Source organism: Corythoichthys intestinalis, chromosome 1 (assembly GCF_030265065.1).
Source record: "Corythoichthys intestinalis isolate RoL2023-P3 chromosome 1, ASM3026506v1, whole genome shotgun sequence".
Lineage (NCBI taxonomy): Eukaryota > Metazoa > Chordata > Actinopteri > Syngnathiformes > Syngnathidae > Corythoichthys > Corythoichthys intestinalis.
In genome coordinates, this window is record NC_080395.1 from 26,023,200 (window position 1) to 26,046,492 (window position 23,293).

The 23,293-nt window shown below is 39.9% G+C and overlaps 1 protein-coding gene across 7 annotated transcripts in view; it reads right to left on the bottom strand.

Moving 5' to 3' along the window:
• The window catches only part of chd9 (chromodomain helicase DNA binding protein 9), a 148,804-nt gene that overhangs the window by 114,648 nt on the left and 10,863 nt on the right, over positions 1-23,293 (bottom strand). For 6 of the 7 annotated variants that reach the window (XM_057846585.1, XM_057846567.1, XM_057846543.1 and 3 more), the window contains one exon: positions 21,375-22,925. In XM_057846585.1, the coding sequence (XP_057702568.1) occupies positions 21,375-22,826 (1,452 nt within the window). In that variant the 5' untranslated portion in view covers positions 22,827-22,925. Of the gene's footprint in view, positions 1-3,617; positions 3,650-21,374; positions 22,926-23,293 lie in introns of those variants that run through there. The other variant, XM_057846600.1, reaches the window with a different exon arrangement.

Consider the following 23,293-nt stretch of genomic DNA (forward strand, 5'->3'; position numbering starts at 1 on the left):
ACCAGAAACAACAGTCTGAGCGGACCAATCATAGTCCGTTTTCGCCACTTGATAGTTACAATTGTCAACAAGTTATTTCTTTATCGTTTGCAATCGATCAGGCATGAGATACATCTAAACTAAAACTGCAATAGTGACGTTACAAGATGGTACAAGGTTTTGAAGCATATATCCACTAATGATAGAGGCTTGCTTCATTTAGGGGAGGAGTCGTATATGATGACATCTGAAGACTTGCCGGCCTCTTATATCATGTGACTGCTACGGGATTCACTTCAAATTTTTAGATAACCTTGCTTTTTACAATGTGACAGTGAGTTTTAAGACAGGATAGGTAAAAAACAGTGCATTTAAGCATTCTCCTGTTCTGAACATACACAAAAGCATTTTCAGGCCCTTATACTTTGTTCCACGAGCACGTTCACTCTCCAAAACATGCAAAAGCCAGCATCATTTTGTAAAAGTGAATGAAAAAACATTATACTAGCCGCTTGCCAGGTCTTGCAGTATCATACCACCATTCTTAACATTGAAAAATATATTGCTATAAAATTTACGTCAATAAATAATAATTTATGATTTAAATAAGATTTTTTGTTTTACAACATAATCACCACCAAGAACCAAATCAGACACAAAACACATAATATGGTTAAGAGAGTGTTGCCTATGATAATACATCGGGCCAGCAGGTCTTTAGGCAAACATGCTCATGTCCATGTAGCTATGCTACACGATGGCTGGAGGAGGTGTAACTCCTGAACCCCCCCCCCCCCCCCAATCGAAGAAAATGAAATCGCCGTTATGGGAATACTTCAGCTACAGAAAAGTTACAAACGGTCACGGTTCAGAGGAGGAGGGCCAACCGACATGTATAACATCTTTGCATAGGGTGGCTGCTGAGGAACCAAGACCTCCAATATGATTTCGCCTTTTATAAACAAAAAAAAAAATTAAAGGTTAGTAAACAGCATCATGAACAGCGACAAGAGTTAACTCCAATGTGTTTAGTGTGTCTAGCAGTGGTAAAACAGGTGTTTTTTTTCCTCTCTGGCAACTGTCTGTGTTGAGAAAGAGTATGTGTATAATGCTAACATGATACGAGTCATACACATGCGGTTTTTATGAAAAATAATTCAATTATTTATATTTGTATTTTTTTTCTGATGGTAATAATGTTGAGCTGCAGCTGTGGGTTTACGCTCACCTAAAGGACTGCATTTATTTCAATTTTTTTTTTAGAATGCTTCAGTTATTTTTATTTTTTTTTTTGTTTATTATTTTAACTGAACATTATACTCACGTTCCAATTTGATAATGTTTTGAAAAATAAAAATACTGTTCAATGGTAAAAAAAAATTATATATATATATATATATATATATATATATATATATATATATATATATATTTTTTTTTTTTTTTTTTAAACCCAGATACCTCAAAGTAACACATTTTAGAGTCGTAATTGCAATACCGTGATACCGTGATATTTTTGCTTATGGTTATTATACCGTCAGAATCTCATACCGCGCATGCCTAGTTTATACTACTTCCTCTTCCGCTTTTTCCGGGTGTGTTGCGGAGTATAAGACATATACAGTGTATATATATATATATATCAAAAATTTAAATAGTCATCTCGCCCACCCAGGCGTTATGGTCTCTCCTTTCAAGGTCGGGTCCGCTACCAGAGGCCTGGGAGCTTGAGGGTCCTGCGCAGGATCTTAGCTGTCCCTAGGATTGCACTCTTCTGAACAGAGACGTCGGACGTTGTTCCTGGTATCTGTTGGAGCCATGCACCCAGCTTGTGGGTTACTGCCCCTAGTGTCCCTATCACTACTGGCACCACTGTTGCCTTCACTCCCCACATTTTCTCCAACTCTTCCTTCAACCCTTGATATTTCTCCAGCTTTTCGTGTTCTTTTTTTCCTGATGTTCCTATCGCTCGGGATTGCTACATCTATCACTACTGCTGTCTTCTGATGTTTATCCACCACTACCATGTCAGGCTGGTTGGCAATCACCGGTTTGTCTGTCTGGATCTGGAAGTCCCACAGGATCTTAGCTCGATTGTTCTCGACCACCTTTGGAGGTGTCGCCCACCTTGACTCTGGGGTCTCCAGTCCGTACTCGCTACAAATGTTCCTGTACACTACGCCTGCTACCTGGTTATGTCGTTCCATGTATGCCTTGCCTGCCAGCATCTTACACCCTGCTGTGATGTGCTGGACTGTCTCAGGGGCCTCTTTGCATAGCCTCCACCTGGGGTCCTGTCTGGTGTGATAGACGCCAGCCTCTATTGATCTTGTGTTTAGGGCCTGTTCTTGTGCTGCTCATGGTGCATTACACCCCCGAACTATTTTTAATTTGTCTGTTTTACCCTGGAAACCCCCGTTTGCAGACGTCGCGCAACCACTTTTGTTTCAACCCAGTCATAAAATGAAGGTAATTAATTATATTTATCATTCAAAAGGTCTGTCATTTTTAGCTTAGAATCATTAATTGATGTCTAATATTTTCTTTACAAAAAATAACTTTAAAAAAATAGTTAACTCGCATATTTTAAACTTTTAAGCAAATGACGTCACAATGAAAAAAATGGCGTCTGTAAAAAAGTCACGGATATCTAACTCATAATTATCGCTTAATTGTATTTTTGTTTATTACTATCGCATTTTCTCCAATATGTTCGATGATAAATAATTGATCCAAACAAAGAAAAATTGAAAAAAAAATGTTTAAAAGGGTAAATACAGTGTATGGAAAAAGAACATCTCGACGACTCCTTGATGTCTGAGATTTCTGCATTGCAGCCCTGGTTATATTACCATGTTTCATCCATGAAATCCCCAGAAAATCCAGCTGTGGCCATTCACAGCTGTGGCTTGACACTCAGTGATACATGCAACATGGAGTTTTTGGATCAAAACAAGGTAAGTACGCGATAATATCTCCTTAAAGTCATGGCGTTTGTAATTCTGCTCTCGTGTGTTCTCACCTCCAGATAGGGTTTTCCTGTTTAAAAAACTTTTTTTTTTTTTTTAAATGCCCTTCTGTTCAAAATTTTTCTTCCCCCAGAAAATTGAGATTTTAAGCTTTCCAATTATGTATCACACATTCATATCGGACAATTTTGAAATTTGTCCAAATTGGGGGTCTCAGAGCGGAACTTCAAGTCACCTGAGTGTTTTCCGCCATATATGTATATATGGCGCGAAAACAAAAATATATAAATATACAGTATACTGTAAATATATATTTTAAATAAAATAAACCAATCCTTTTTACCCGTTTCTGATCCTCTGAAAAATGGCCCGATCGACCTGATTTCTGATCACATGATTCAATCAGGGACATCCCTAGTTTTTTCTTAAACTCATATTTTGGAAGCCAACAAAGACATTGGTATTCTCTGTCCACTATATGGCCGGTCAAATCAAGTTGAGGAACATTAACTTGCGTCACAATGCTTGCATTCAAGCCACACACAACAGACACAGTTTTCCATATTTGTGTCGGACTTACTCAACTTCAGCTGAAAATAGATACTCAGTTGCTCATTGGCAGCAAATGAACAGACAAGATTAGGGAGAAAACTCGAAAATCAGACCTACTGTGCAGTAGTTGAGGCATCCCACATGTTCTACACACGCTCAGTCAAGTACTCTATCCCTCCTCCCCCCAAAGTCCCGCCCCTTCCGCCTCAATTGCCTGACATCCTGTTTACCGCTGACCCTGGCTTGGCCACCTCCCCCCCTCCCTTTCATATCTGTTGGGCCTCCTAACAGAGGAACTGATGGGCTGAGTGCAAACAGGCAGACAACTTGACATAACGAGGGAGGGGAAGGTTTAGCAAGAGGGGTGGGGCGGAGTACGGACGAGACCGCCTATCAGCCTGCTGCTTCCAGGAGCAGCAGGTTTCCACAGGGCTGCACGGTGGCTGCATGTAAAATCTGCACGTCGTGTCGTGTTAGGCCAGCACAGGGTGTCGCCTTTCAGGGCCGATTCCGGCACCCCCACACAAGCTCGTCCTCTCCAATCGTTTGTTTGCCTCAGAGTTATATAAACCTCTGTGAGGTCAGCAGGCGGCGAAGCTAGCATGACGCAAAGAGGAGGAGGAGGAGTCAAACACCCACAGGCAAGGCAAGGTGGAGCAGAACAAGTAGCAGCAACTGGAAGTGTGGCACCTGCATGCGTCACGGCCCTGTGGTACTGATAGGTGGTAATACATGCTGGTACTTACCGAAACAGCATAAAGAGACTGATTCCTTCATTTCTTTCATCCAATTTCCACAAGCCTTTCATTTAAATCAAGGCCTTTAGCATTGATTCGTCATTTACAATTTTACAATTTCCTATACATCGGTAAACTTTGCCAACATTTTGTCCTGGGATAATGACTAATCAATCAAAAAAATGATTTACAAAAACAGGTCATAAAAATTCTATCCATAGAACAATTATGGGTTAGGGTTAATTGCGTTACAATGTGTTTATGCCTATATAAATAGTATTGTGGTGCAACTATTTATCGATAAACTCGAATAGAAAAACCTTCGTGTCAAATTTTGCTGCTCCGAGTATTCTTTTAATTAGAGTAGCGTTGTATTGGTTTGTTTTGAAAGTGTTCGCATTTAGTTTTATTAAATTGGGTGGATACACTGCCCTTTAGTGGCAACAGTGAATATGACATAACTCATTTAACATGGCTGAATTCAGCTGCTCCCTGTTAAGACCAAAATAAGGTAAGTTTTTATTTTTTTATGCATTTGTAATTTAGTTCATAGGTATATTTAGCCGTTTTTGGGGGAATATGTGGTTGAACGATTTGTTAAAAGCATTGTAAAAAAGGTAGCATTTTATAGTATTTAAGCTAGTGAACTTTTGCTATGCAAGTTAGCCAATCGTTCTCTTGTTGTCCTTAGAACCTCATTTTAGAGATGTCCCGATCCGATATTTGGATCGGATCGGACGCCGATATGGGCAAAAAATGCGCATCGGTATCGGATCGCAACACGGGAAAAATTCCGATCCAGACTTCCGATCCAGTTTTTTTTTTTTTTTTTTTTTTTTAAAGTCCGGTCCAGGTTTTCCAGCGCACCGATTTACATAATCCATTCCAGTTTTTGCTTCGGTTTCCCTAAAATCCGGTCCGCATTTTACGGCACACCTTCAACACACTACATTTACATTACCGTCTCCCAATTTACCGAGAGACTTTATCGGTAAAAATGCCAGCTGTGTGGGATCATTTCACCTTAAAGGACGACAAAGACGAAGAGGCAGAGAGCAACATATGCCACAATAAAAAATCTTCTAAAATTTATTCTGCAATGCATTAATTGTTCCTAATCTGATTACTCGACTATTCAAACTAAGTAGTTGATAGATTAATCGAATATTAAAATATTCGATGGTGTAGTATAGTATAGTATAGTATAGTATAGTATAGTATAGTATAGGGGCAGCCGTGGCGCAGTTGGTAGCTAGAGTTGTCCTTGGATCGAAGGGTCAGTGGCACAATTCCCGGCTACGACTGCCCACTGTCGAAGTGCCCTTGGGCAAGGCACTGAACCCTGGGGGGTCCAATGGGTTGACAGCGCCTTGCATAGCAGCAGCCCCATTGGTGTGTGAATGTGTGCGTGAATGGGTAAATGTGTGCTAATGTAAAGCGCTTTGGGCATGGTAACCATGCAGATAAATGCGCTATATAAGTACAGTCCATTTACCATTTTATAGTTTAGTATAGTTACTACTGAGAAAATTAGGATATCCTGAAAAGATTGCTGTATCTGAAATTCAACTTCAAAGTGAATTTGACACATTAAAAGAATAATTACGATGCAAATCAATATATTTCAAGTTTTATTTCTTGGTCTCTTTAAACTTTCATAACTGAAGCATTTCACAGTATTCAAATTTTCTGAGTCTGTGGTTCTAATAAGCTGAAAATCTTAATCAGCAAAGTTACAACAAGGAACTGCTTGAGATACAGTATGCCAATTTGTGTGTAAGGGCTCAATAAAATTTGTGTAATTTTTCAGGTAGTAACTGTACATTGGTTGTGCAACGGATTATCTTTGATCTGTGATCTATACGGATCACTCTCCAACATTCGGCACGTACGTCACACCCCTGGACTGTAGAACACATTGGTCGGTAAAATAAATAAGTAAATTAATTGTATGTGCTCAAATGTAGGCCGCATTTTCAATCCATACTCGCAAATTTAGTGATATATGTGAAAGCCCTCCAGCCTCAAGCAAGTTGCATGTACAGGTATAGTACAGACGAAAAGATTAGACACACCTTCTCATTCGTGCGTTTCCTTTTTTTCACGACTATTTACATTGTAAATTTTTACTGAAGGTAATAAAACTATGAATGAACACGTGGGGAATTATGTACTTAGCAAAAAAAGGTGAAAAACTAAAACATGTTTTAGATTCTAGTATCTTTCAAGTAGCCACCTTTGCTCCGCATACTTTTTTGCACTCACTTGCCATTCTCTTCATGAGTTTCAAGAGGGAGTCACCTAAAATGGTTTTTGACTTCAATGGTATGCTTTTTCTGGGTTGATTGGTGGAATTTATTGCTTTATCAATGGGGTTGGGACCTTCATTTGTGTAGCATTGAATGAGGTGCATCCAAACCTATGACCTGTATTGTATGTAAATCAAACTTAACTACCTTTATATTAGGCATGTGCCGGTATGAGATTTTGACGGTACGATAACCGTGAGCATAAATACCGCAGTTTCATGGTATCGCAATTACAGCTCCAAAATGTGTTATTTTGAGATACATGGGTTAAAAAAATAATAATTACTTTTCTCCATTAAACAGGATTTTTTTTTTTTTTTCCAAACATAGTTGCAATTTGGAACATGAATATATTGTTAAAATATATAATCAATTAAAAAAAACAAATATTTTATATAAAATTAAAATAAACTTATAGACTATACCCACAGCCACAGCTCAAGTTGCTCATGATTAGAGCAAGAACAAAATACTTTCTATAAAAAAGTAAAAACACTTCTAAATAAAATTTTTAAAAATGTATACTGCATCACTTTTTTTTTGAGGGTGAAAAACTCAAGTGAAGTTTTGCCATTTTCAGCCACTGTGTCAACTACATGATGTCATGCATTTTTGTTAAAAAGAACATAAAGATTTCATGAGTTAATAAGTTAGCTAAAAATATAAGTATAAAATGTAAATATTTTTGTGAAATGGTTTCATCTAAAAAAAAAAAAAAAAAAAAACCATTGGGAATGAGACCTCTCCTTGATCCAGCGAACGTGGATTTGTGCTTAGGGCAACATCATCTTTCGCAATTAGCGATCTTTGACACCATCCCTTTTTCCCCTTCATTCAAGTGAATCAACCTCGTTTTCAAACTCTGCGGCTGTAAACGGTGATATACTTGTATAGCGCTTTTCCACCTTTCAAGGTGCTCAAAGCGCTTTACACTACATTGCCATACACCTACTGGTGACGCAGCACCAGGAGCAATGTAACACTCGACGAATTTTCTCTCCCAGCTAAGTTTTTAGTTAGTTTGTATATTGAATTTGAAATGAAAATGTGTGTTTTGTTTTTGGCGAACGTTTTCATGGTGCTAATCTGTTGAAGCTACTCACACATGGAAAAATACAACTGTACAACGTCTTAAATGTATTCATTTTTTATATTCCACTTACCACGATTTGAGAGCTCAATAAAATGAAGAAAAGTACGCCTAATGTTTGGAGTATTTGTTTTTGGGTTCGCTGGCTGTCTAGCCGATAGCGTCACTTTCACACACAGCAACAAACTGGAGGGGTGAGCGCTGCCGTGCCAAGCCACTTTTGGCTGAATTTTGACACATGAAGAATAGCAAATACCGTACTACGGTCTGACAGAAAACTTTAGTGGTTTTGAAACCGCGACGTTTTCACACCACGGTAAACCGTGAAACCGGTAACTGGCACATGCCTACTTTATATATTACGAATCAAAATATCTAATATTGTTAGTTGATGAGTTGAACCAATTTTGTGTATAAAATCAAGTAAGTAAGGTGAAGCCGCACAGTGTCATGGCATGGCAGGACGAACCTCATCGCTGTCAGGAGCAGCCTGACAAGTTGTGGAGTGTGGACAGTGCTTTTTTTAATTTCTGGCAAGAAACAGTATTGCGCACTTTAAACAATGTCAAGGGTATGATCATACATAGACAGTGAATACAGCCAAAACAAAGATTTAATTAGTTGGGTGGAAGTAATTGAGACTCGTTACCAACTGCGTTGGTGGAAATTGGAATGGGTGGAGGGGCTTTTGCATGGTGGGATTAGACATGATTAGAGGTGTGCAAAATTTCCGATTCTTAGATTATTCGCGATTCGGCCGTGGAAGATTCGAGAACGATTCACAAACATCCAAATTCCGATTATTGAAATATGCCAAGTAAAGCGGAAGTACAACACACTCAGCGCGCCGCGCGGTCAATGAGCAACGGAGCGAGAGTAGCTAAACATCATGCTTCTCATTACCCGGCCCCTCGGGTAATGCCAATGCTCAACTCACGGCTCTAGCTCAACTCATGCCACGAGATAAAAAAACACAACAACATACCTGAAGCTGCTACAAAAGTACGTCATCCACATAATGTTACGGTAGATATCATTTATATAAGATTAGATGCACTACGGTAGCGGTAGCATTTGCAGCACATCTACAAAAAGCTAGATGCAGACGTAGTAAACGGCCGCCATCTTAAAGCAGTACACTTCTCTGCAAGGCTGTTGTAGCGAACCTTCCAAGCAAACCTAATTAACTTTTTATCTAAAATACTCCTAAATCGGTAAAATATTGACTTGAATCTATCTTTAAAATAGTTTTAAAACTTTCACATGTCGAAAGTTGACAAAAGGGAAATTATGGATTAACGGGAGCAATTTTAACAACTTTAACGGTTGATTCACAACATTAAATTAATTGAATGAGTTTAAAGCTGCTGATACAGAATGGGGACTGGAGTTTTTTATTTACTGTTATTTTTGTATATTTGTTTACTGCTATATGTTAACTTGATACTGAAATAGTAGTTTGGTTTAGCCTGAGAGTATTTTTGAACAATTTTGGAACAAATGTACAAAATATTAAAAAAAAAAAAAAAAAAAAAAAAAAAAAGAAGGGGGTGCATCAACAATCGTTTTAGAATCGAATCGGACCATCTGAATCGTAATCGTAATCGAATCGTTAGGTGCCCAAAGATTCCCAGCTCTAGACATGATTATTAAATTTTAGTTGTCTGACAGTTTTACAGTGTTCCATTTAGTTGAAGAATCTGATGGTAAACAAATACTTCAAAGTTAGAGGGAACATTTAAAGTGCAAGTGACAAAGAAAACCATGTTTGTTTCATAATACACGCGGTATTTTATGCTCCTGAATGATATGGACCGCTTGGATATGTGTGGAAGCGATCGCTATATTTATTTAGTTTTTTGAATCCTGTGCCATGAAAATGAGTGACTTCCGGCTTCGTTCTTGCATTGTGGAGGAGGGCGCTGTGACGTGTACGGTAGAAGGCGTCCTCTTCACTATACAGCGTACTGTTGTGTATGAAGACGAAGGATTCAGCTGATTTTGCGGATTAATACGTTTATTTTTCGCATCACGCCAGCCAAACGGCTGCAGAAAAATCATTCTGTATGAGGGAGAGGCGTATGCGCCTTTTTGGAGTTTCAAAAGGTTCCCATTCACCGTGGATATTGGCCAAAACAAGCCCGACTACAGTGGGAGCACTGGATTTACGAGGAAGTGAGTAAACATCTTGTTTAGTATAATTTCAAATATTAATACAGCTATTACAAAGTAAATACTACAAACTTTCTTTAAATAAAGGACTACTAACGTTTGATCATTGATAGGCATGTAAAAAGCTATCCTCATGCACATTAGCAGCACGTTAGCTCCACAACAACTGCAGCCGCCCTCCTCCGGGGAACGAACTGTAAATTGCTCTCCGCCGGGCGGTTTGCCAATCCGCAAAGACAATCGACAACCCAGTCGTCATGTCAAATAATCCAGGCTAGTTATGTGTGATTTTCCGCTTCGAAGACTTTGAAACATCACTCGGTTCGGGTTAGCATGTCGGCTAGCTGTCACGCCTTTTGGTTTGTTTACATTCTCCGAAGCCGGGGAAGGGAAATGACATATGTCTGATTTAGATGTCGTAAAATATCGTTCAAGAGGCGTGACAGTAAAGGTGAAGTCGACAGTTTTGACCATTATGGAGTAATTTTGCCATGTCGTCCTGAATAAATGCATTTTTATCTTTTCATATTCCATTTAGCACAAGACTGTTATTTGTCATGACCATGCCATTTATTTAGCAATTGGGGAAAATACTTGGATAAAAAAAATATCCTGGAAAAATATTGATGTAAAGAGACAGAAACAATGACATTTTGCATCTCTCTTCATCGCGTTTCCTCATTGTGAATAGTTCCCCCTCGACGGGCTGACTGGTCCTTCTCAAGTCATTTATATAGCTATTGGGGAAAAATACTTGGATAAAAAGAATATCCTGTAAAAATATTGGAGTAGAGAGACTGAAACAATGACATTTTGCGGCTCTCTTTGTCGCGTTTTCCTCTTTCTGAATAATTCCCCCTCAATGGGCTGAATAGTAAAACCGATAAGCCCAGTCTACCGCTGACGTCATCCACCTGCTGCTAAATTGTTGTATATAGTCGAATCGTCTCAATATATGATTCTAATTCACATAATAATGCCATTTAAGACTTTTTTTCCCATGTCGTATGCTCTTTAAAGAGAGAAAAAAAAACAGCATTCGCTTACACTTTAATATACATTGTATTGATATCGACTGACTTGGTAATAAACATGATGTCGCAGTGCAATGACAACAACAGTACGTCATTAATCAGTATACCGCCGAATGGCAACATGCCATATGCTCGTTGATTGTGTGTAATAGATTTCATTTTAAACTTGTGTTCAGTAGTTAATGATATATGGATGAGAGGGAATATTATGAAGTGAATTTAGTTCATGAAATTATTCTTTTATTCATTCATCTTCCATTCCAATTCTCCTCACAAGGGCCGCGGATGCTGGTTGCCAGCCAATCACAGGGCACAAGGAGACAAACAACCTGTCACGCACACAGTCATACCTAGCGACAATTTGAAGTGGTCAATCAGCCTACCATGTAAAGGTGCACGTAGGCCTGTCGCGATAACAAATTTGAGTGTGCGATAATTATTCTCATAAATTATTGCGATATGCGATATTATTGCGCCCCCCCTCCCAATTTTTTTTAACCAATTTACAATGACACAGTCCGAATACAGTATATATTAATAGATCAAGTACACCCATTTAAACGCGATAAATATTTACTCTTAAATTCAAAAATACTTTTTAAGGAATCACAACTAAAAACAATAGACCATGCCTCTTAAATAAAAAACAACAATATTGATACCGCACAGACACACAGAATAAATAAAATGTGTTTAAAAAAAAAAAAAAAATTGCACTTAATAACTTAAGCATTTAGGCAAATGAAAACTTTTCCCGTCATAGCTTCTGCAATGGTGTTCCATAGGGATGCAACGATACAGTTAAGTCAGGGTTCGGTATGATTTTTGATACGGGGGACACGATTTTCAATCCGATTCAATACATTTAATGCTCTGTAAAAAAAAAATAACAATTATATTTTTTGTTTCGTTTTTTGTTTTTTTGTTTTTTTTTGCTAACGAGCAAAAATTAAATTGCCATCATATAAACATGCATTTTAGTGCATAATATTTATGTGCTTACTTCTTACTGATCTAAAAAAAAAAAAAAAAAATGTATAAAAGTGCTGAGAACAATCTTTACTGTTGGTAAAGTGAGGCAGGGCACACTGTTGATTGCTCCAGCTCCCTTAGCAGCTAGGTTTACTACATGAGCAAGACATCCTACTACATGAGCAAGACATCCTATTTGTGGTCCGAATCCATTTGTGTCGCGTACTGAATTAACAATATTTGCAAAATTATCTATAGTCACTGGTATGGATTGATTTGGCCTTCTTAACTTCCATTCAGTCATGACAGTTTAGAATTCATCGATGTAGTATATGGACTACGTGTCCCATAATCACTCTGGGCTCACGTAGCCAATGGCATGGGATGTAGCACATCTAGTTTGCCATTTCATGATATCTAGTGTGTGCGCGCATTAAAAAAGTTAGCAAGCGCCGCTGAAGTCACGTCTGCTCATTACTACACAACACCAGCATATGACAATCGACTTTCATAAACAGGACGAGTTTGAAGCACAGCACTCTTAATTTCATTCAGGTGTTCATTGTCAAAGTGAGGTTGTTCGTAGCAGCCAAGTCAGTAACAATGTTTTGGCGGACTACGTTGTAAATATTCGGCGTTGTGCTGAAAAATAGCCGCCCCGCGTGAAATGACACTCCTGATGGGAGCGCCCACACGTCAACAACACCGGCGCGCCATAGATGGTCCACAGTCACTCCGGAGCACTGACGCGGCCGGTATACGTTGAACAATAGGATATGGGGAACGATTGGGTCCGGCGCTAGTTTTTGCCGGACCTGGAACAAAGATGCATTTTGCGCAGTTGGTAACGAGGAATCCGAACTTTTTAATTGCACGTCTGCCGCACGTGCACATGCGCGTGCACGCGAGGTGATAAATCGCAGTGGAAAAATTACCGACTTCAGTTTTATTTGTCGCGCGATAAATGGAATTATTGCATAGGTGCACGATAATTATCGGTCTGATAATTATCGGTCCGATAATAGGACTTATGACGTCATCCCAATAAATCTGATATTATTTATCGGCCCGATAATATTTTTGGGATGGTGTCGGTGGATTGGGATTTGTGCGTTTGTTTCCACTCCTGTTTTGCCAATATGCAAAGTTTTGTTACAGTTCTAGAGGCCATATTTTTCCATCACTGAGTGATAAACTTTACTATGGCAATTAGAAAATGTTTGCATTTTACAGTGTCATGTTTACAAGTTCTATAGAGGCCATTTGGTTATTGATAGGCTTGATGTCCTATAATTGCCAAGTTAAGAAAGTTGCTTCATGGACCAAAACCGCAAAAGCCTCCTCTCCTGTTACACCAAATGTTTTATCTCCTGACAAAGCACATACCCTGTTGGGTTTATGTTTTAGTTCAGTGCTCATTTTTCAGGGGAATACATTGTCAATGATATTGACTGATTGATTGTGATTGACTCAAATTATATTTATTTGAAAACATAAATATGGGCACTTATTTTAAGTCTAAACTTGTCTTTGTTTTGTTCACTATAATAATGTTCATGTCAATATGAAAATTCTGGTGAGGTCAAAGGCAAATCTATGCTGAATCCACCACTAGTATTTTTGACCTACAGGTGTTCAAAAACTCAGGTTAATATAATTTTTAAAATTCTAAATATATTATCGATTATCGTATTGGTATCGACCTTGAGGAGCAGAAAGTTATCAATATCAGTTTCAAAAAATGGATATCGTGCACTCCTACTACCATGCATATTTTTGGGATGTGAGAGGAAACTGGAGTACCCGGAGAAAACCCACATAGGCATGGGAAGGATATGCAAACTCCACACAGGAAAGCCGGAGCCAACGATTAAACCCTTGATCTCAGAACTGTGAGGCCGACGTGCCAACCACTATTTTACCGTGCTGCCCAACAGAATTCATGACAATGACAATTTGGATTCATCTCATCTCAATGGAAAATGTTCATAAGCAGGGTTTTTGAAATGTAAACAGCTTTCCCTTCGTCTAAGTGAGGCAAGAAAAGCTTTTAAAAATGTTGTTTCGCCGTTTTTTTATAACTGACTCTTTTAGTAGAACCACCCCTGGACAATGACTCTGTCTTGAACCCCAGGGGGTCGTCACACCTGTGAGCTGAGTGTTGCAGCATTTGGTGATCCTAATTAGGCGGATTCACAACGGGGGAGTGGAGAATAGGCTGCTAACCCCCCGACGCCTCGCCTGCTCAGCAAACACGCCACCATCAGCAGGCTCTTCACAAATCAGTGCACATGTTTAGCACAGTCAGCCGCCGAGCACCAATGCGGGGGCCGGACAAAAGGTCCAGTCAAAAGGGTCTTGATAAAGCACAAAGACGCCAGCGTCGGCCAGTTGTGGTTGAAAAGAGGTCGCACTTGGACATGCAACAGAGATCACAGCTTGTGATTGACTCCTAGTTACATTCTGGCTGTGCAACTAAGATGCTGTTAATCCGAAGCAGAAATTTCACATTTATTTGCATTTTTTGTAAATACAGTAAAAAAGGGCAATTTACATTGTGAAGCAGCGACACCAAGACGCAACGATCGTGTTGCGGAATGGCCTCACCATTACACGGGGACGGGGAAAACGGAAGGCAAACTTTTGATACTGGCCTCCAAAGCAGAATGATTCTATTATGAGGCTTGCTCTGCAACCATATGAATGAAATGCTCTCACTCCAATGACGTCAGCCCTCTCATACGTCACTTTGAAAATGAGCAGCTGCTGCTAGTAAACATTCAGAACAGCAAACATGGCGGGATGTCAAATTTAATTTACTGTTTTCATAATATTTTAAATTTAAATATATTTTAATGTTCGCGTTTTTGTGCCTTCGAAGCAAAAGAAAAAACTGCGTGGACACCATTGCTTCAAGTGGTATGTTGTCTTTCGGTCTGAGCAGCTTGTTGTCAAGGAAGTGCATCATTGGCTGTCGCCTTATAAAACTACACTGCCTCCTAGGGCCTGGCATGAATACATTGTCTTCACGCGAAATTGCGACATCATTCGAACGGAGACGGAACCAAGACGAAACCATGTACAGTGGTACCTCCACATACGATCCCTTCTACACACGATCTTTTCGACATCCGACGTAAAATTTGACTCGCCATTTGTTTCTACATCCGACGACATGCTCGAAATACGATGACATGACACAGCACCGCAGACGAACGCGCGGTGGATTTTCTTGTGTGAGAAATCACAGGTTTCAAAAAGGTTGGTACAGGTGGTGAAACAAGGAGAAAGGTGACGCTTACCTTTGAAATGTAGATGCAAAATATAGAAAAATATGAGTGTGAGTGCGCATCCGTGAACTAGCTCAACAACACATCTCCACGGTCCTCCTCTGACCACTGTTCGCCAGTTTTTATAAGTTAAGGTGACAATTATTATTTTGGCAACATCGCCACAGAAATCGCCAGCTTCGTCAAGTTTTTATCATTTAATTCAGAACTCATCCAACACAAAACGCCTACTGTCCACCATAGTTGACGGTGTTCTCAAGAAAACTAAATTAAGAGTGATAGTATTATCTCTACCGCACCGACATATCTCACTGTGACGTCAGCCCCGCGGTGCTTTCAGGTACAGCAAAAACCGTCCGCCACATTAGAACCAGATTCGTTACAGTATTCACAGGAATTATTATTATTTTTTTAATATTATTCCCATTTTTATTTACTGTATTTTTCGGACTATAAGTCGCACCAGCCATAAAACGCCCATCAAAGAGAAAAAAAGTCGCACCGGAGTATAAGTCGCATTTTTTGGGGGGGAAATTACTTGATAAAATCCAACACATAGAACAGATATGTAATCTTGAGAGGCAATTTATATAAAAGTACAATACAGAACAACATGCTGAATAAGTGAACAGTATGATGTTACGTGATGCATGAACAACGAAATGCGAATATACTGTCCTCACCAGGACGCTACAGCTCGGTCCTGGCTCTACAGCGCTCTAAACTCCCAAATGACGATGCTGGACGTCCGTATAATTTACTGAATCAATTTCGAACGAATTAACTTTGTATGTAGCTGTACCACTGTAAATGCAACCATGAAATTGGTTGTTTTCTGATGTTTCTGTTGGAGCGTCACCATGTAAACGGCCCCAAAATATAATTCTCAAAAATTCTCTTGAAATATCACCGTTTTAATTTTGAGGTTATGTCACTCACCCTTAGCACCCATCCATTATGGGATCCCCAATATACTGGGATCCAGGCAAAAAAAATAATTATAAAAAAATGTACAATATGCACATTAATTTCTATTTTATTTAGTTTTTCAAATGAATGCTATTATTTCTTTCAATCGAGACTTACATTACTAAGCTGATGAACTCATCACACATGAGTAACAACCATGTTCGAGCGGGAAAAAACAAAAGTTGCCAAGGTTTGGCCACTGACAGCTACGTCTTGGGTACTGATTACCGTAATTAGAAGGACTAGCACTTTTAGGCACACTTCAAAATAAAATGCTCAGACTGCCAGGTATAAACCACAGTGTCCCGTCAATGGAGAGCTATTTTTGGAATAGGCTCGCGGACTACTCATGGCCCTTGGTGGTTTTGATCAAATTAAGGCTCAGTGGTTTGGGGTTGTGCTTCAGGAGAATTTGGTGCTACGGCACCTGTTTGGGTGTTGCTCTTGTCCACTTTGCTGAATTCTGTTAGTTCCGCACGAAAACAGTATTTGAAAGCGAGTGCAACAGAGTTACCAGCAAGAGAAAAATAAATAGTAGTATGAGGAAAGAAGTAGTTCCTGATCGTAATATATCGTTCGATCTTATCATGGGTGTGTTGAAATAGGTCAAGAATAGGCAATTAGATGACATAAAGCCTTCATTCACACTGTATACCAGATCTTTCCATAGTGCTGTTGGCAGATATTTTATAAATTTTTGATTTGTAATCAACAATTAGTCAAATTAATGAAATTATCAATTAATCAAAAAGTCTGACTTTAACTGCAATATCACAAACCTTTGAGTTCCATTCCAATGGTAACAACTTCATCCAAATTTCCTAATAAGCAATAGTCTATCACTAACTAGGCAGTAGTAATTGCAGTAAATATTTTAATGGAAAAACACCTACACCATGACACATTTTAGCACATTTGGATTTTTTCTCACTGCTAGTAGATTACAGGTGGACTTAAAGAGAAATCTGTTCTGCAACCTGAACGTGTGCTTGAGACCACACTGCCCAAGGCCAAGACTTTTCCAAGACGAGAATCCATTGAGCTTAAGACAATACCAAGACTTTGGGGAGTCGAGACTGACAAAGGACCAAGACAGAGACGTTTAATTTGTCAGGTAAAAAGACAGCACGTGTCCGTCAAATTCACGTGCGTGAATTCAAACCTGCTGATTCTGCCTCTGGACATGTGTCACAGCTGAGAATCCCTGTCATTGCTGCTAGGTAACTTGCCAAGTAAAGATCCTAGACCTGCCTGAAGCCTGTAACAGCTAGCACAGGCAATCACCCAGCATTTCCCTCAACCCACCCTCGCTGATTTTCTAACACTCATGCTCTTCCTTGCTGTCTCATTCCCTCCCTTTCTTTCCTTGGCTGTCCGTCTTTTCCACGAGCTACTTCTCTCATCTCCCCTTCCCCCTTCTGCGAGTGCACTGCTTCAGCCCCCTTCTTCCTCCTACTGCCTTGCCTGGATCATGCGTGCGTTTGCACTCGCCGCCACAGTGGCAGCTACCACAACAGCGTGCAACCTCCCCCCACACTTCACTTCAGTGTGCTCCTGGCTTGCCCTGACCCACATCTTGATATAGCCCTAAGTATGCTTACAGCTAAGTCCTGGAGACACTCCACTCTTAGCCTAATCAGGCCTGACCTGCTGTCGGTGCACGGGGAAGATACACAAGCTTGGCTGGACGGACCGTTGCCTTAATCATCATTTTCTTAAGGCTTTCTTTTACGTAACTTCCCGCCCAAACAAGATGATTCCCCACCATACCTAAGTTTGTGGTGGTGGTGTTGTGTTTTTTAACCTGGGCAGAGCTAATGAAACATTATGTGAATGGTCAGACTGATGTCTATTATGCTCAAGTAAAACAGAAATGGACTTGTAATATTTACTAAGTGGAGAAAAGTGGAATTTTATGACATTTATCTTATTGGGGCTGCAGTCAGCAATAATAGAGGAGGTACAGTTCAAAGCCACTAAGGAAGCCATACGAGACGATTATATTAAAGTTGTTTATTATCTGGAAAAAATTCAATATTTTGATATCGGTGATTTTATAAACCGATAACAATCCTGAAACATGGACTTTCCCGAAAATTGCGACATTAATGGCAGTTTACATCTTTCTCTCTTAATATATTTATTTTTTTCCAGTGAATTCATGTCACAGTTGGTTTGACCGTATGATCCATTAAAAAGTCCTGCCTGCCAAGTGATGCACAAGGATGATGTAACAGCAGTGTTTGTGTTGCTGTCTCGACAACTACACATATAAAATAAAAGTGCTAAACATACACCTCAACCAACAACATGATTGTATAAACTAGAAAATGCAATTTCTCTGGAAAATGCAATGGTAGCATTGCTGGGATGGTTGGTTTTTGGCAGAACTGTATGTTTTTGTCGCAAAAAAAAAAAAAAAAAAAAAAGCCTGGTGTGCATCAATATCCTGAAATTTTTGACGCGTGAATTACGTGATTTGGACAAAAACTAGGGACAGGTAGTGTTTTGAAATTCCTTCTTTTTTTTCGACACATTTACGTTTTTGGGTGAATGGTCATTTTTACCGTGTCTATTGAAAGAGAGCCTGTGTCTTGCGAGAATTCCGGTCGTTTGGTGTTTGAACGGTGTCTGTGGGACTAACAGTGTGGGCTGGGAGGCCCATCGAAGAAACGTCTTTCAATTTAAAAAAAAAAAAAAAAAAAAAAAAGAAATATTATAGATTGTAGCTTTTGCATTACATGCAAAGCTATGTTCCACTATGGTAGGTTACTGCTCAGTAGACCATTTACATACTATAATATATCATAAATTGCACATCCTTGCATTCAACAAGTACAAAAATTACATACTGTATATCATTGGTTCTCAAATGATGATACCCTGGGACCCTGAGTTTTAAAAACAGCCTTTGAAAACATGTATGTATATTCTGTTTTTAAACACTGTTTAAAATGAATTTGATGTACCACCTAAAGCACATTCCTGCTGTAGCAATTACATCGTGGACCACGAGGTGTTTGTTAATGGCGTAAACTAGTGGAAACCGCGCACGACACATTGTAATTTTTCTATTATGTATTGACGTTCATGAAAGTTAAATTGCCCACCGGTGTGAATTTAAGTGTTAACTAATGTAAAGGGCATTGTAACAATGTAGATAAAGCGCTATATAAGTACTCTCCATTTACCATTTACCCTTTCATACGCTAATAATTATAACCTATATCAGGATTCTTTCCCTAAGTTTTTTTGGAACTCTATAGTAAGCCTGTCGCAATATGCAATAATTCCATTTATCGCGCGATAAATAAAAATGAAGGCGGTAATTTTTCCGCTGCAATTTATCGCCTCGCGTGCACGTGCGTGCGCGCATGCGGCAGACATGCTGTTAAAAGTTCGGATTCCTCGTTACCAACTGCGCAAAATGCATCTTCGTTCCAGGTCCGGCAAAATCTAGCGCCGGACCCAATCGTTCCCATTATATCCTATTGTTCAAAGTATACCGGCCGCGTCAGTGCTCCGGAGTGACTGTGGACCATCTATGGCGTGCCGGTGTTGTTGACGTGTGGGCGCTCCCGTCAGGAGTGACATTTCACGCGGGGCGGCTATTTTTCGGCACAACGTCGGATATTTACAACGAAGTCCGCCAAAACGTTACCGACTTGGCTGCTACGAACAACCTCGCATTGACAACAAACAGCTGAATGGAATTAAGAGTGCTGTGCGTCAAACTCTTCCTGTTTATGAAAGTCGATTGTCATATGCTGGTGTTGTATAGTAATGAGCAGACGTGACTTCAGCGGCGCTTGCTGCTAACATTTTTAATGCGCGCACACACTAGATATCATGAAATGGCAAACTAGATGTGCTACGTCCCATGCCATTGGCTACGTGAGCCCAGAGTGATTATGGGACACACAGTACATAACGTACTTTGTTGAATTCTAAACAGTCATGACTGAATGGAAGTTAAGAAGGCCAAATCAATCCATACCAGTGACTATAGATAATGTTGCAAATATTGTTAATTCAGTACGTGACACAGATGGATTCGGACCACAAATAGAATGTCTTGCTCATGTAGTAAACCTAGCTGCTAATTGAGCTGTAGCAATCAACAGTGTGCCCTGCCTCAATTTACAAACAGTAAAGAATGTTCTCAGCACTTTTATACAAATTTTTTTCAGATCAGTAAGAAGTAAGCACATTAATATTATGCACTAAAATGCATGTTTATATGATGGCAATTTAATTTTTGCTCATTAGCTGCAAAAAAAAAAAAAAAACACCGAAGCAAAAAATATAATTGTTATCTTTTTACAGAGCATTAAATGTATTGAATCGGATCGAAAATTGTGTCCCCCGTATCGAAAATCGTACCAAACCGTGACTTAACTATCGTTGCATCCCTATGGAACTATATAGCAGAAGCTATGGGGGGGAAATTTTTCATTTGCCTAAATGCTTACGTTATTAATTGCAATTTTTTTTTCTTGAAAAACACATTTTATTCTGTGTCTCTGTGCAGTATATATATTGATGTCTTTTACTGAAGAGGCATGGTCTTGTTTTTAGCTGTGATTTCAAAAAAGTATTTTTGAATTAAATAGTAAATATTTATCGCGTTTAAATGGGTGTACTTGATCTTTTAATATATATATTGTATTCTCACTGTGGTATTGTAAATTGGTTAAAAAAAATGGGGGGGCGCAATAATATCGCATATCGCAATAATTTATGAGAATAATTATTGCACACTAAAATTTGTTATCGCGACAGGCCTACTCTATAGAGATTATCAAAAATCCTCATCTAGCTGTCCACTGTAGTGACCTCTGTCAAAAAGTGGTTTAAATGGGTATATATTTGTTCTACGTTCAATTGCAACCAGTCTTGTGTCAACTGGGATCAGTTAATGCTTTTTTCTAAATAAAGAATAACCGCACATCCACCACAGTATACTGAACTCTAACTGTCAGAGTACACCCATGTGTTGGGTTTCTATTGTATGTCCCGCAGAGCATGAGATCTAAAGTACAATAAGCAATGAAATAATATTAAACAAAGATGAAAAGAAAAGTGGAGTGAGATGGAAAAAAGAGGGAAGTCTACCGAAAGCTAAGCCCAAGATAATATCATGAAGCATATGTAGCGTTTGGCTTCACTGTGACTATGTTGGGAGAGTAGCAAAGACGAGTGTGTTTATGGTGTCTAAAAATGTTAGGAGCAGAGCGCATGAAACAGAAAAAAAATGACAGGCGCTGACATAAATAAGTACATACATACATATTGTATTACCTCATCATTCTTTTGTCCAACAGGTGTTTGTGCCTTTTGTTCGTTCCCCCATGCATGGCTGGAATCTGCCCAGGAACCATTAGATTGATCTGGTTGGCTGAGTGCAGCTTCTAGCTGGGGCAGTAAGTCAGGGAGGAGGTCGGGTGGCTCCAACCCCGCCAAATCTTCATCCTGGGCCTCCGATGCCAAGAGACTGTCTCCTAGGGACGGGTAGCCATTAGCAATTATGGTTCCAGAGCAATGAGGCTCCTCAGAGGACAACTGGTATGTCACACTCTGGTAGCAGCTCATGGATTCTCCAAACATCTCGGAACACTTGTTGTTTCCCTGTGTTTCTCCATGAGAGTGTAAATCCCGGAAACTGCATTCCTTTGCCTGGTTAACAGAGTTCTGAGCATGCTGTTGACCCATAACTGAGGCAGATGGAAACTGACATGCAGCCCCTGGGAGCTCCGGTAGAGTTGCTGCAAGGGGAGTGGCAGTGGCAGCGGGCCTAGACGGTGTTGACACTGAGGACAAAGACGGCCGACTCAGACTGCCCATTTCTGCCTCTCCAGGGTAGGTGGGGTAATGGGCTGCTTGGTAAGTGGTGACAGAACTCACAGAGTATGTAGGCAGTGAGTGGACCAAAGATGACGACTCCATAGGTGGGTTACTTTCAGCCATTCCTAATCTACAGAAGCTGCGCTGCTGTTGCTGCAAGCAAGATCCCGGCAGAGTGTCACTTTGACTTGGCACAACCGCTGAATGAAACCTTCTTCCGACTACAGTTAGCTCATGTTGGGCCTGCTGTGGACTATGGTGAACTTGGCTTCGAGGCTGGTTCCCTTGGTGAAAGGGGAAATTGTGCTGTTGCTCCAGAGTTATATTCTGCATGTTCATTTGTTGATGCTGCCGCTGGTTAAACAGCTGTTGCGGGTGACTTTGCCGTTGCTGCTGCAGACGCATTCTGTGCTGATGTTGGTGATGCGTTTGTTGCTGTCCAACATGTATTTGTTGGTTGTACAATTGCTGCTGCTGCGACAAAGGATGGTACATGCTACCATTCTGGTCGTGGTTACCCCACATAGGGCTGTTACTGTTAAAGAACAACCCATTGGATTGAGGTACTTGGCTCACAGGGGCATTGTTGTACTGGACTTGTTGTTCTGCCACCATGCCACCAGTATTCCCCGTTCTGGAAAATGACTGCCCAACAGGATTTTGTGCCTTAATTCCAATGTAGTGTCCCATCTGATGATTGTAAGAGGATACTTCTTGTTGGGAGGATGTGGATGACACTGGCAGCATCATGTCTTGGTTCTTCCCTGGAACGTGAGGCTCAACTTGGATGGGCTCAAAGTCCGTTCCGAGGTTGAGCTCATCCACAAATGACGGAGCTGAGGGGAAGCCATCGACACTTACCCCTTCCAGACCTCCACCAAAGACACTGGGGTCATCAAAAAAATCCATGGCAGAGCTCTGATGCTTGCCAGAACTTTCTGTTCAGTGGATCCACGTTGGTTCCAGCGAACCACAAGGGTCAAAGAGCTATGGCATCATATCTTGAGTCTGTAGAAACAGGGAAACATAAAAAATAACACATTACACATAAGGTACATTATTTCACAAAAGGGATTTCCATCCATGCATCCATCCATCCATATCAATTACGCGACCAACTGAAGCCAAACTCAGCTAACTTCGGGCGAGAGATACCATACATCGTAAACTAGTATCCAATCAAAAGCAGGGCAAATACATAAAACTAATTCCAATTGATTGGTCGATTCCAAAACTTCAATGTCACTCAACATCAAAATTAACACTTAAAAGTCATTATAATGGCAAATCGTTCCAATAACTTTGGTCCTTGTGAAATATTTGTCATTCATTATATTTATCCAATACAAAAAAACAAAAAAAGACAATGAACAGAG